The sequence below is a fragment of the Capricornis sumatraensis genome, chromosome 3 (genome assembly GCF_032405125.1).
Source record: "Capricornis sumatraensis isolate serow.1 chromosome 3, serow.2, whole genome shotgun sequence".
Taxonomy (NCBI): Eukaryota; Metazoa; Chordata; class Mammalia; order Artiodactyla; family Bovidae; genus Capricornis; species Capricornis sumatraensis.
In genome coordinates this window covers 169,286,388-169,298,410 of record NC_091071.1, presented here as the reverse complement: position 1 = coordinate 169,298,410, position 12,023 = coordinate 169,286,388, and the positions used below count along the sequence as shown (strand labels likewise).

The window sequence follows — 12,023 nt, the reverse complement described above, 5'->3', positions numbered from 1 at the left end:
CGACCTCATAGACGGCAGCCCACCAGGCTCCCCCGTCCCTCGGATTCTCCAGGCAAGAACACAAGTGGGTTGCCATTTCCTTCTCCAGTGCATGAAAGTGAAAAGTGAAAGTGAAGTTGCTCAGCTGTGTCCGACTCTTAGCAACCCCATGGACTGCAGCCTACCAGGCTCCTCAGTCCATGGGATTTGCCAGGCAAGAGTGCTGGAGTGGGTTGCCGTTGCTTTCTCCAAAACCTATGTACAGGCTTTGGTATATATGGAACAAAAACATATGTATACACGTGTATCAGGAAATATATATAAATATGCTCATAGCCGCCATGTTTATTAACAGAGCAAAACTCGAAACAAGCCAAATGTCCTCAGTAGTAAAATATATAAGTAACTTGGGATATACATTGATAAGATGAAATATTATATGGCAATACAAACTATACCTACTTCCTTTAATGTGAATTTCATCAGTAATACTGAGCAATTGAAGTCAGTCATGAAAGAATATATATTGTATTATTTCTGTAAGTATAAAGAAAGAACAGTGTTTGAAAATATATGATTATATGGTTAAACTATAATAAAAACACAAAGAAAGAATTATCTAAGAGTTAGAAGAGTAATTGTTTTGTGGGGGAAAGAGAAACATTTTATAATATTTCTTAATGTCCATGATGCTCACTCAAGTGTTTTCCTGGTAATATGTTTTTGAAATTTACATTTCTGTTTTGTACCGTTTTCTCTACTGGTGTTAAACTTGACAATGAAAAATACTAAATAATGATTAAGATATTTCTATAAAATTCAATGCCATACCATCTATATTTTATTTATTTAAAGAAACCTTTTTGAATATAATTTTAAAGGTTTAGAGTTATTTCAAAATATTGGCTATATTCCCCTTGTTGTACAATATATCCTTGAGCCTGTCTTATACCCCACAATTGTACCTCCCACTCCACACCCCTTTATTGCACATGCTGCTGCTAAGTCGCTTCAGTTGTGTCCGACTCTGTGCGACCCCAGAGACGGCCTCCTACTAGGCTCCTCTGTCCCTGGGATTCTCCAGGCAAGAACACTGGAGTGGGTTGCCATTTCTTCCTCCAATGCATGAAAGTGAAAAGTGAAAGTGAAGTCCCTCAGTCATGTTCTACTGTTAGCGACGTCATGGACTGCAGCCTACCAGGCTACTCTGTCCATGGGATTTTCCAGGCAAGAGTACTGGAGTGAGGTGCCATTGCCTTCTCTGTTATTGCATATAAGTGGGCATATATTTTTTGTGGGAATGAAAATATCTAATGAAGAAAAAATATTAAATAAAACATAAAAAGGATAATTGATTTTTTTTTTAAGAATCTCAACTTAAGGGGTAAATGTAAAATGATTTTATTTCTTCCAATAATTACCTCCTAATTTTCTATATTAAAGTCTATGTTCTTACTGGGGGGGGCGGGAAACAAACTTCCTTCAATCTTCCCTCCAAAGTGCCTTCCTTATCTGGCTGTGGTCTTTAACTCTGGAATTGCAGTTTAGTGGTTGGTGAAGGATCCTTGGGGCAAGCATTCTCTTTCTGTTTGTACATCCTCAGCTTTGTGCTAGCTATAGAGCTGTGTCATTTTCTTTTCTTTTTTTATCAACTACATCTCCACGCCCCTGCTGCTGCCCTAATCTTTCTTGTTAGTCTGTCATGAAGATCATGCTTTGGTATTTCAACACTCACTGCTGGCTTAATAATGTCAGAACTTTCTCCAATGTGTGACTTATATGAAGCAGCTTATCAGAAAAGTGAAGACTATAATACACTGGTTGCATTTCATTTCTCTTCATTAGAGCTACTTTGCGAAAGACAAAATCTGAAAGCGAAGTTTTAAAAATATATCGTATTCATTGGTTGGTGGGAGAAAGGAACCAAACTGATGGAATATTATACTCTAGGTTTTGAACCATGTGATTGTGTTGCTTATTTGCAAATTTTAATTAAATTATGTATTTATTATCTCAACTATATAAAAACTAAGCAGAGAAAACAAACTTGAAGGAAATATACTAAAATATTATTAGCATTAGTTATTTCTGGATGTTAGAATGGGAGTATAAAAAAGATTTTTTCTTTCTATTTTTCTAAATTTTCTGCATGGTGAGTAATGAGCATGTATAACTTGTTTTTTCATGAGTCTATTTGTTTTTTACAGTAGGACACAAAATCTTCTAGGTATTTAGGTGGGTAACTACAATTATAATGCCTCTTTTACAGCACCTTTGGCCATTGCTTTTTTGATAATAACTATTCCTTACCCCATGCCCTCTCCTGTCTCTCACCTTTCTTGCTCACTCGCCAAACCCCATACATTACTTCCTTCTTGTTTTTCACCTTTACTCAGTCAGTTTTGCTATATGCTTCCTACTGGCTTTTGATCCAAGTTATTTTTAGCCTAGAAGCAAGCTTGAAGGTCTAATTGATAAGGGAATTGTAACCATTGGACAAGATGCCCCTATGCTAACCAGAGAACTGACCTAAGGTTTATTTTGTAAGAAGAAACTGAGATGGGCCTTACAGCCTGCTTATGGATCTCCAGTTTAGGTTAAAAGCCGTATTTGAACCTTGCAATTCTTTTCATACTCAGAAATGGCTTTTGGCTTGATTATGGTTCTGACTTGACTGTATTATAAAATATATCATGGACTTTCTGAGTTGGGGGTTGCAAAGCACTCATAGATGTTCAGGCCAGATTCTATTAATATTTCTATTCTACTCCATTAGCATTCAGCACAGACCCTTTGCATTAAATATAAGAAATTTTACTTCAAAGTAGACAGTCCTGATTAAGTAACTTGAGAAATGACTGATCACTTTTGCTGGTATGTGCTGAGTACAAACTAGTTAATAATGTGTCTTAAACTTTGACTACGTGTTTTTCGAAAGTAGGGGTCTTTGTAGGCTTTGAAGTGATTCATTGCTTTACATTCTAGAAAGCCCTGTTTTTTGTTAAAGCTGAGCTGTATTAACATGAGTAGTAACTTACTATATTTGCATAGCTGTTGTCATCTTGCCCCCTCCTCTGTTGTAAAATTAAAAAAAAAAAACTTGTCAGAATACTTTCACTTTAGAAGTACATTTTCATTCAGTATTCATTTGACTTTTTTTTCACTATTTTTAACCCAAGCTCCACCTTTTATTGAGACTGTGTAAAGAATGATACCGTCTAATTTCTTAGTAGGAAATGCTGGGTTGGGGTGCAGGAATCTACAAGGAGTAGCCCCCTATGAAAAATGAAGAGAGTTAACTGGAGAGTAATTAGTTCCAGTTCCCATGACACTAGGAGGTGAGACAGTTTTCAGACTCCAACCTCAGTTTTTCAGTTCTCTCCTCCAAAGGAGTCTAGGTAACCTCAGCAGTAACCGGGAACATTAGTGTAATTGTTCCATGAAAAGTTCTTAACCTACAAGTGTAATAGCGATGAGTGGTCATCGCAAAGCCTGCAGCCCGGTGATCATTCCTGCCATTTAGCTTATAGGAATCCGTCATGTATGTTATGTTTACCTTTGATCTGTCTATCAGTTCTCCCTCTTGCTGTCCACTCCTGATGCCCTCAGGCACCTCTGCTATTTCTCACCTGGCTTCTGCTCATTATTAGCTTTCCCGTTCCAATCACTGCCTAATGCATCCTTCTCATCCTTCTCAGAGTTAATCTTCTAGAAGACAGAGCAGATTATATCTCTCTCCTACTTGAATTCTTTGGCTTCCTGTTACCTACAGGATTCAGTCCGGACTCTTTTACCTGGTGTTTGGTACCCGTCATAGCCTGGCTCTTGCTTACTTTTCCATTCTTTGTTCTTGCTTGTGTTTTCATTCCCGTTAACGTTTTCTTCTGGGCAGCTGTTCTCCTACCAGGCTAAACTAGTTGTCAGTTCCCAAACATGTCAGATAATCTCATACCTTCATACATGCTGTTCTTTCTTCCTACATGTCTTTCCTTATCTTGTCATAGAGTGGTAGGCTACTGCTCCCCCTTTAAGACCCAGTTTAGCTACCACTTTCTGTGGAAGCTTTTCTAACCCCATTGCCACCCCCAGGAGAATTGTTTCTTCATTCCTACCTTCTTTATTCATTATAGCTGTTAACATTTAACCTAGTGATTACCTGTGTAAATGAATCTGTCTTCTTCATGTAGCAAAGCACATAATAGACAATCAAATGTTTATTGGAGAAAGGAATTACTTATTTTCATTACTACTATAAATCCAAATAATTTAGATCTCGATAATAAGCTAAAACAGGAAGAGGGTTGGATAAAGGGGGTAAGAAAGGTTAGAAATTGCCGACTCTTCTCCCTGCCTGACAACACCAGTCCACCAGTTTGCTCTTTCTTTTGGACCTTGCAGGTGGTGAGGATCCAGGGAAGCTGAGCCATGCCACATTAAAGAATGGCCATACCACCCTTATAGGGAGCCCCAGATCTTCTAGCCCAGTCCAGGTAGAGGAAGAGTCGGGAAGAATAGCAAGTCTCAGGAAGCCTGTTCCAGAAGAGGAGCCGAAAAAGCGACTAGGTAATTAACTCTGAATTTTTTAGTTTAAGAGCCATGGACCAGTCATTCTCATTTATCTCAGAGGATTGCTGGAGCCAGGGGAGAAGTAAAACCCAGAGGGACTTCTGTTTCCCTCTAGCAATTCTTCAACTAGTTAGTGCTTGAAATAGAATTTCTCCCCTCATTCTTATATTTACAAAATACCTAAATTTGTGATTCTCAAGGACTGAGGTGTGTTAGTTGTTCAGTCATGTCAAACTCTTTGCAACCCCATGGTCCGTAGCCTGCCAGGCTCCTCTGTCCATGGATTTCTCCAGGCAAGAATACTGGAGTGGGTTGCCATTTCCTTCTCCAGAGGACCTTCCCGACCCAGAGATCAAACCCACGTCTCCCGTATTGCAGGCAGATTCTTTACCGTCTGAGCCAGCTGGGAAGAGGCTATTAAATATCAGATGTGTGTTGGATTTTTCAGGCTAAACATCCCTTCTCCTTCACCCAAGGGACTCTGTGTCCAGTTGCCTGGCTCTCGTGTGAAAAATCACTATCATAACAAGCCTCTGTTACTGATTGAGAAAGTGTTACATACCTAAAGTGTGTGAGGTTGGGGAACTTTGTAAACCAACCTGTACATTAAATAATAGATGGAGTTGACCACAAGCGGTAGGTGTGTTACCTTTTTCAGCCTGTCTTGTAACTCTCTTTCCTTTTAAATCCCATCTATTATTTCACAGGCTCCAGTGGAAGCCAGCCTCATTCTGAAGCAGAGTGCGTTCCTGAGAGTATACCCAAACAGCCTTTACTTCCCCCTAAAAGACACTTGTCCTCTTCTCAAGAAGCAAATGAAGGGCAAGCAAAGGATGCCACTTCCTCGGGCAGCTCGGCAAGACCCAGCTCGTCCACCTCCACCTCTGCCATCACCACAACACCTGCTGCTACCATGGCTGGCACGAACCCAGCAAAAATGGTCCATTCCTCTGGCCCCCCTTCCCAAGCACCCAGGACTCTGCCCGCTGCTCCTGCCAGCACTCACACCACTGCTACCCTGAGCCTTACTCACACAGGCCCTGCCAAGCAGCCCCCTATTCCACCCCCGAAACCAACTCACAGAAACAGCAACCCTGTTATTGGTACGTAAGTCTTTAGCTTCCCAAAGTTTGGGGTTTGGTTTGGTTTTAGATGGTGGTCTTTTTGGATAATTGGTACAATATTGATTTGGTCTGTGAGAGAGTTCTCCATAGCTTGTCCCTTTGAATGCCCTCAGTATAGAAAAAAGTCTTGAAAATGAAACAGATGGCTATGAATGGAAACAGAGTGGGGTCAGATATCACTGAAATTAGGTTCAAGGTGTAGGAGATTAATATTTATTTTTCCTAAAGCAGTGTTTCTGAACTGCTGTTTATAGTTGGGGGACTAGACATATGAACAGACCACAGTGGGTTTGACCTACATGGTGAGAGGGTTTGTTTTTTGTGTGTTTTTTTAACCCACTTTCAACTGCCAATGCATGCCTTCCTTCAACATAAACCCAGTAGATAAAATGATGATTGTAGAGGTGCCTGTGTAACTTGTGGTTCAGCATCTAGCATAGCATGTTCATGGGGAACTGCAAAGCTACTGAAACTGTCCTGATAAAGTCACGTTTTGTCTTGGGAGAGTTAAGGATGCTACTCGTAATAAAATGAGTGGTAGAAGAATTAAAGCAGGGAAGATAGTAACTTTTTATTGGTTTAGTAAGTTTTTTGTATGTACAGGAATTATATTTAAATTGGCTTTCCTTATATAAATTTAGAGGAATTTTCAAGAAAGGGAGGAGAAGAAAAAAGTAGTTTCTCAAGAAAAATGATATTAGGTTTACTACTGCTTACAGTTTTTGTTAATGATTGAATGAAGAAATAAAAAGTATGCTCATTAAATGGCTAATTAACCAAATTAGGTGGAGTGACTAGAACCTTGAAAAACGGGCTTAGAATTCATTGCGAGTATAACAGGTTGGAGTAGCTTGAGAAAAACAGGATGGAGGTTATTATTATTATCACCACCTTGGATGGATAGTGCCATGTTGACTTCTCTCTGAGGATCAAGGAACTTTCATACACTTATTTTCAAAACCTCCATATGAAGTTTATCTATTTTATCTAGTGTACAGTTAGGGCAATAAGAAAGTGAAGAAGTTGTGATTGACTCAGGGTTGCAGTTAGTGAGAGACAGAAACCAAATACAGGCCTTTCAACTCTGGAGTGCAGGCCTCTGTACATCTGTGTTTTCAAACTGTTGTTTATCTAGGGGTTCTCATTGTGGTCACCTGGAGGGCTTGTTAAAACACAGAGTGCTGGGCTCTGCCCTTAGAGTTTCTGATTCAGTAAGTGTGGGGTAGTGCCTGAGAATTTACATTTCTGATGAGTTCGCAGATGCTGCTGATGCTCTGTATATGGGAAGCACACGTCAGGAACCACTGCTGTCTGTACTGTGTCCTGGGCTAAACTGTAGAGGCCACTCTTGGCCTCAGGTGAATAGCCCAAAGCAGTAGGCCCTGTGACTGAGGGTCCATGAGTCCAGCAGTCCATGAGCAGTCCTCAGCTGAAAGAGAAAAATAGGATAGTTCACAGAGTTTTTATTAAAGTTAAATAGATTTAAAGAACTGTTCTTTAGGGAGTTCCCTGTTGGCCTGATGGTTAAGATTCCAGGGTTTCACTGCTATGGCCTGGGTTCAATTCATGGTCAAGAAACTGAGATCCCACGGACTGCAGGACATGGCCAAAAAAAAAAAAAAATTTATCCTTTATTCTGAAATTACAGATCTTCTTGATTCTTTGGTGTTAAAAGGCCATGTCTTTCATGAAAGGGTTATGCTAATGAGTGGTTTACTGAATATCAAGGCTTAGTTGAGGGAATTCCCTTATGGTCTAGTGATTAGGTCCATGCTTCCACTGCTGGGGGCCTGGGTTCAATCCCTGGTTGGGGAACTAAGATCTCAAAAGCAATACAGTATGGCCAAAAAAACCCTTAGTTGAAAATAATTAAAATGTAAAAATTAACAACCTGAGATTGGTTGAGAATGTCTTTTTAATAATGTTGGTCCATGAAACACAAACATTTGGAAACCAGTGTTTAGATATTGGTGTGTCTACTAATGGGCATGATAGAATTAGGACTAAGGACTGATTAGGAGTATTGAGACTAAGGAAGGACCTCCATAAATAACTGAAGGAAGTTGTAACCCCTCCAGTGAACATTTTGCATCTTTCCCATGCCAAATGCCATTATCACTGTGTGTGTACCAGAGGTCCTTTCCTTTTCAGGTAAGTGTTTCCCTTAAATCACTAAAGGTACTTACTTTATCAATTCAGTTGTTAAAATACTCAGATTTGATCTTGTCAGGGTTGGATTTTGTTGTAGATGGAATAGCTAACCACTGTTTTTAGCCATTTCCAGCAACTAAACAGCAACAATTTTTAGCCAGCCAGCAAAAATCCAATCTACCAGAATATATCTCTTTCATTGATTCTAAAATTTCCTTTTTTTGAATCCTTTTTTGTAAGTATATCTAGTATTTTTCTAGAAATAACTTTTAAAATTTTACTTATGAAGAATAACATTAAAACATTATCATATTAGCTAGACTTTTACTTTGAATGCTGCCAATGGAATGGGATTTAGAGCAATTAAATTTTTCTATTTTAGGGAAACTTGACGTCTTGCTGTCTAGATAAGACATATAAAACCTTTGTAAACAATTGGTGAGACCAAAGTGAGGGGTTTGGGTCAAGGGTCGGAGGTTGGTGACCAAGAGAACTACTGTTTAGAAAGTTAAAAAAGAGAGAGAGAGAGAGAACTGCTATTTAATTATTCTTCCAGGTTGACCTTTTGTGACGTGACGATTCACTTCTTAAAAGCCATTTGGAGTTCTAAAAGGGACTTCGCTCAATCGACACCTGAGACATGTGGGCTTGGGGGGGTCACATAAGGATATATACTGCCATGGTACAGGGGAGGGGCCTCTCATCTAATAAACATGTGTGGAGGACCACTGTGTGCCAGGCACTGTGCCGCTGTGAATATACTGATGGAGACAAGGCACGGCCTGTTGTCAAGGACCCCGTGTGTACTGAAAAGTGGAGACAGCAGATTGGATGCAAAGGACAGGAAGAGGTGTGGCTACTAGTGGAAAACAAAATCGGGGAACCCAGAGGATGGAACCTCCTAAGATTGAGTCCTGGGAACTAGCTGAGTCCTTACCAGTTTGTAGTGTGATCTTGGGCAAGCCACCTAACTTTTGGGGCCACAGTTTTTCCTTCTGTAAGATGGTAAAGACGATCTCTTGTATAAGAATATGAAGTGTTGTTAGACAAAAGAACTTATTAGCCACTTTTTTGTTGTTGTTGTTTCTTTTTGTATTAACTTTATCTACACCAAGATCAAGTCATAAAAAGTTGTCATGTCTGCTATTAAAAAAGTGAGAAATTTCTCATTAGAGTATTAAGGTAATGGTCTTCTTACACCTCTGTATGTCTATTGGATCTTCTACATATTTAAATATTAATTTTTTGTTTCATGATGAGGTAGAGAATGGCAAAGCCATAAAATGATATAATTAGCATGGAAGATGAAGACTGAACTCAGCTCTAATTCTAGGTCCTGGGCTGGCCCCTCAAAGCACTGTAAAACCATCTTAAATTGAGGTACTGCTTTCTCTCTTCCAGCTGAACTGTCCCAAGCAATAAACAGTGGTACGTTGTTATCAAAGCCATCCCCACCTTTACCACCGAAGAGAGGCATTCCATCAGGCTTGGTACCCACCTCAGAGTCTGCTGCTGCTGCCACCACCGCCACAAAAGCACCGAGCGATCAGAGAGAGAAGAGTGTGTGCTCTGTGGGCTCTGAACCCCTGCTGACTCCCTCCTCCTCATCCCCACTGCCTGCTCATATACCTCCAGAACCCCCTCGGTCCCCTCCATTCCCTGCTAAGACTTTTCAAGTTGTGCCAGAAATTGAGTTTCCACCTTCCTTAGACCTTCCCCAGGAGATTCCCCAGCAGGAAAGCCAGAAAAGGGAAGTACCCAAGAGGATGTTGGACCACAGCTTCGGGGAGCCCCAGGTACCCCCTAGGCTGCCCCCAGTCCCGCTGCACATCCGAATCCAGCAGGCCCTGACCAGCCCACTTCCCATGACTCCTCCCTTAGAGGGCTCTCATAGAGCTCATTCGTTGCTCTTCGAGAACAGTGACAACTTTTCTGAGGACAGCAGTACCCTGGGTCGGACCAGGTCACTTCCCATCACTATTGAAATGCTAAAAGTGTGAGTGTCTTTCAAGCTTGCTTCTTGTTCCCTCTTTAGCTAGCGTTTGTTGAAAAAAATGACTTACAGAGAAAATGTGAACAAACTTAAGAAGAGTGCTCAACAAATAAGACACGTTCTTGAATTTGGACTTTTACCCTCCTGATTTCTATAACATTGTTTCCATGGCAGAAATTCCCATGATACAGAAATTACAAACTTCTCTACTTCAAAATTAAAGCCACTGTGCACTTTTATGTCATATAGAGGAAGTAGTGTAACATGGTGCTGAAGAACACTGGCCCTGGAGCAAGATAGCTCTGGGTTCCCATCCCAGCTCTGCCTCTTATTACGAGCTTACAGTAGTGTGTGTCACTTTACCTTCCTGCTCTTGAGTTGTCCAACCTGTAAACAGGAATAATACCCACCTCATAAGCTTGTGAGAATGCAGTTAGGCAAATCTGAAAGCTCGAGTGCCTGGCATATAATCTTGGTAGAGAGGGCAGAGAGAAACCTAAAGAAAAAGAAGGGAGCTCTGAAAGATGGCTCAGTATTCCAGCTCCATAGACTGGAACCGCTCATCTTTTCTCTAGTTCATCTGTCCCCACCCAGTCTGTTCAAAGTAGCATCGGTACTTATTCCTACTTTGTCTTTTTAAAATTCAGACAAATTGTGACTGAAGAGTAACATTTCTTGGCAAGCTGGAAACTTGTCTTACTAAAAGAATTGTTGTAGAGCTGTTTCAGTATCCTCCTTTTTATTTGTTCTGCCATAATTTCTTGTTCTTCCTGGTCTTATTTTTTTCATATCCTGGAAAGAGACAGTTCAGGAATTTGAAGTAGGTTAAGTCATAGTTTTATGCCTCCAGAATGTAAAGGGAAAAGTTAGTTTTCATCTTTACTTCTCTTTGCTTCCTTGGTTTAAGAAATGGGTTCAATATTTTTATTGAGTATCTTCCATGAGCCAAGTACTGTGTTAGATGCTGTGTAGTCTTCTCATTTAATCAGACCAAAGCAGACTTGCCTCTTATATATAGATCATCAAGGCCCTGTGTGCCAGACACTAGTGCATTCTAGAATTTGTCTATTTCATTCTCACAACAAGCCAAGAAGGTAGGTATCATCCCCATTTACAGAAAAATTAGGTCACTTAAAATCTAGTAAATAAGTTGTAGCTCTGGGATTTGAACCCAGAGCCCTTCAGATTAATAGCTGCTGAAAAGTTTCTTAGCAAATTGGAAAAAATAAGGAAAAGAACTATAAATTATTTCATTCATGAGCTTTTTCAGTTATTTAATACTTTGACTTGCAAATCAATTACTCTTTATGTCTCTGAAAGGGAAATGTAATTATGTTAATTTGTTAGTCCAGACGATGAAGAAGAGGAGGAGCAAAGCCACATATTTGCATTCGATGAAGATGTAGCATCTACCTCAGTCGTTCCTAAACTACCGCAGTGTCTGCAGGAGGAAGAAGAAGGGAAAGAGAGTGACTCTGATTCAGAAGGTCCCATTCAGTACCGAGATGAAGAAGACGAAGATGAAAGCCATCATAGTAAGAAGGGGAGAGAAAGAGAAAGGAGGCTGTCTTACAGATACAGCTGTGTGTGGTCTTAGCAATTGTGAGATGCATGGATGCAGACACCCTCTCCCACCCAGTCGTTTGGCTGACTGCTGTTGGAAGCCTCTGGGAAAGACACTTGTCCTTGCTGTTCCCATCATACAAGCCAGTGAGAGGGAGCCCAATAGATTGAATCAATCAGGTTTTTATGTGTTTAGTTTTGATTTTAAAAATGTCTATCTTGATGGTATTAAAGAATGTGGAGTAAAGGAAAGTTGGTGTTTGGGCTTTGTGGAAAAGACAAAAGTGATACTCCACTTCAGCCTTATAAACTTAACTATGTTCATGGGGCAAAGGAAAAAAAAAATGTTCATATATACCCATCTGCAAATAATAGAATCCTGATTCCTGAAAATGGAAAGCAGTTTTAGGAGGAGAACCATCTGAGGTGTGTTAGTTCGAATGCCTCTCTGTTGTAATTCAGAGGCTGTCCCCTGCTTAGATCATCCCTCCTCGAGCAACTCTTACTAAGAAGAAAATGTAGAGAGAGAACTGGTAGAAGGGAAAAGGTATAGTTAACCCATCTGAGTCCATCTGCTGCAAAGATTTTTAGATATCGTTAGCTTTACCCCCACCTCTATGTTAGGTGACTCATTGGAGGCCAACTAG

At 40.2% G+C, this 12,023-nt stretch overlaps 1 protein-coding gene across 1 annotated transcript in view; it reads left to right on the top strand.

The window, feature by feature from the left end:
• The window catches only part of PHACTR4 (phosphatase and actin regulator 4), a 57,385-nt gene that overhangs the window by 26,190 nt on the left and 19,172 nt on the right, over positions 1-12,023 (top strand). Inside the window, exons 5-8 of the mRNA XM_068967939.1 lie at positions 4,378-4,542; positions 5,253-5,648; positions 9,222-9,816; positions 11,161-11,348. Coding sequence (XP_068824040.1) covers positions 4,378-4,542; positions 5,253-5,648; positions 9,222-9,816; positions 11,161-11,348 — 1,344 coding nt within the window. The remainder of the gene's footprint in view (positions 1-4,377; positions 4,543-5,252; positions 5,649-9,221; positions 9,817-11,160; positions 11,349-12,023) is intronic.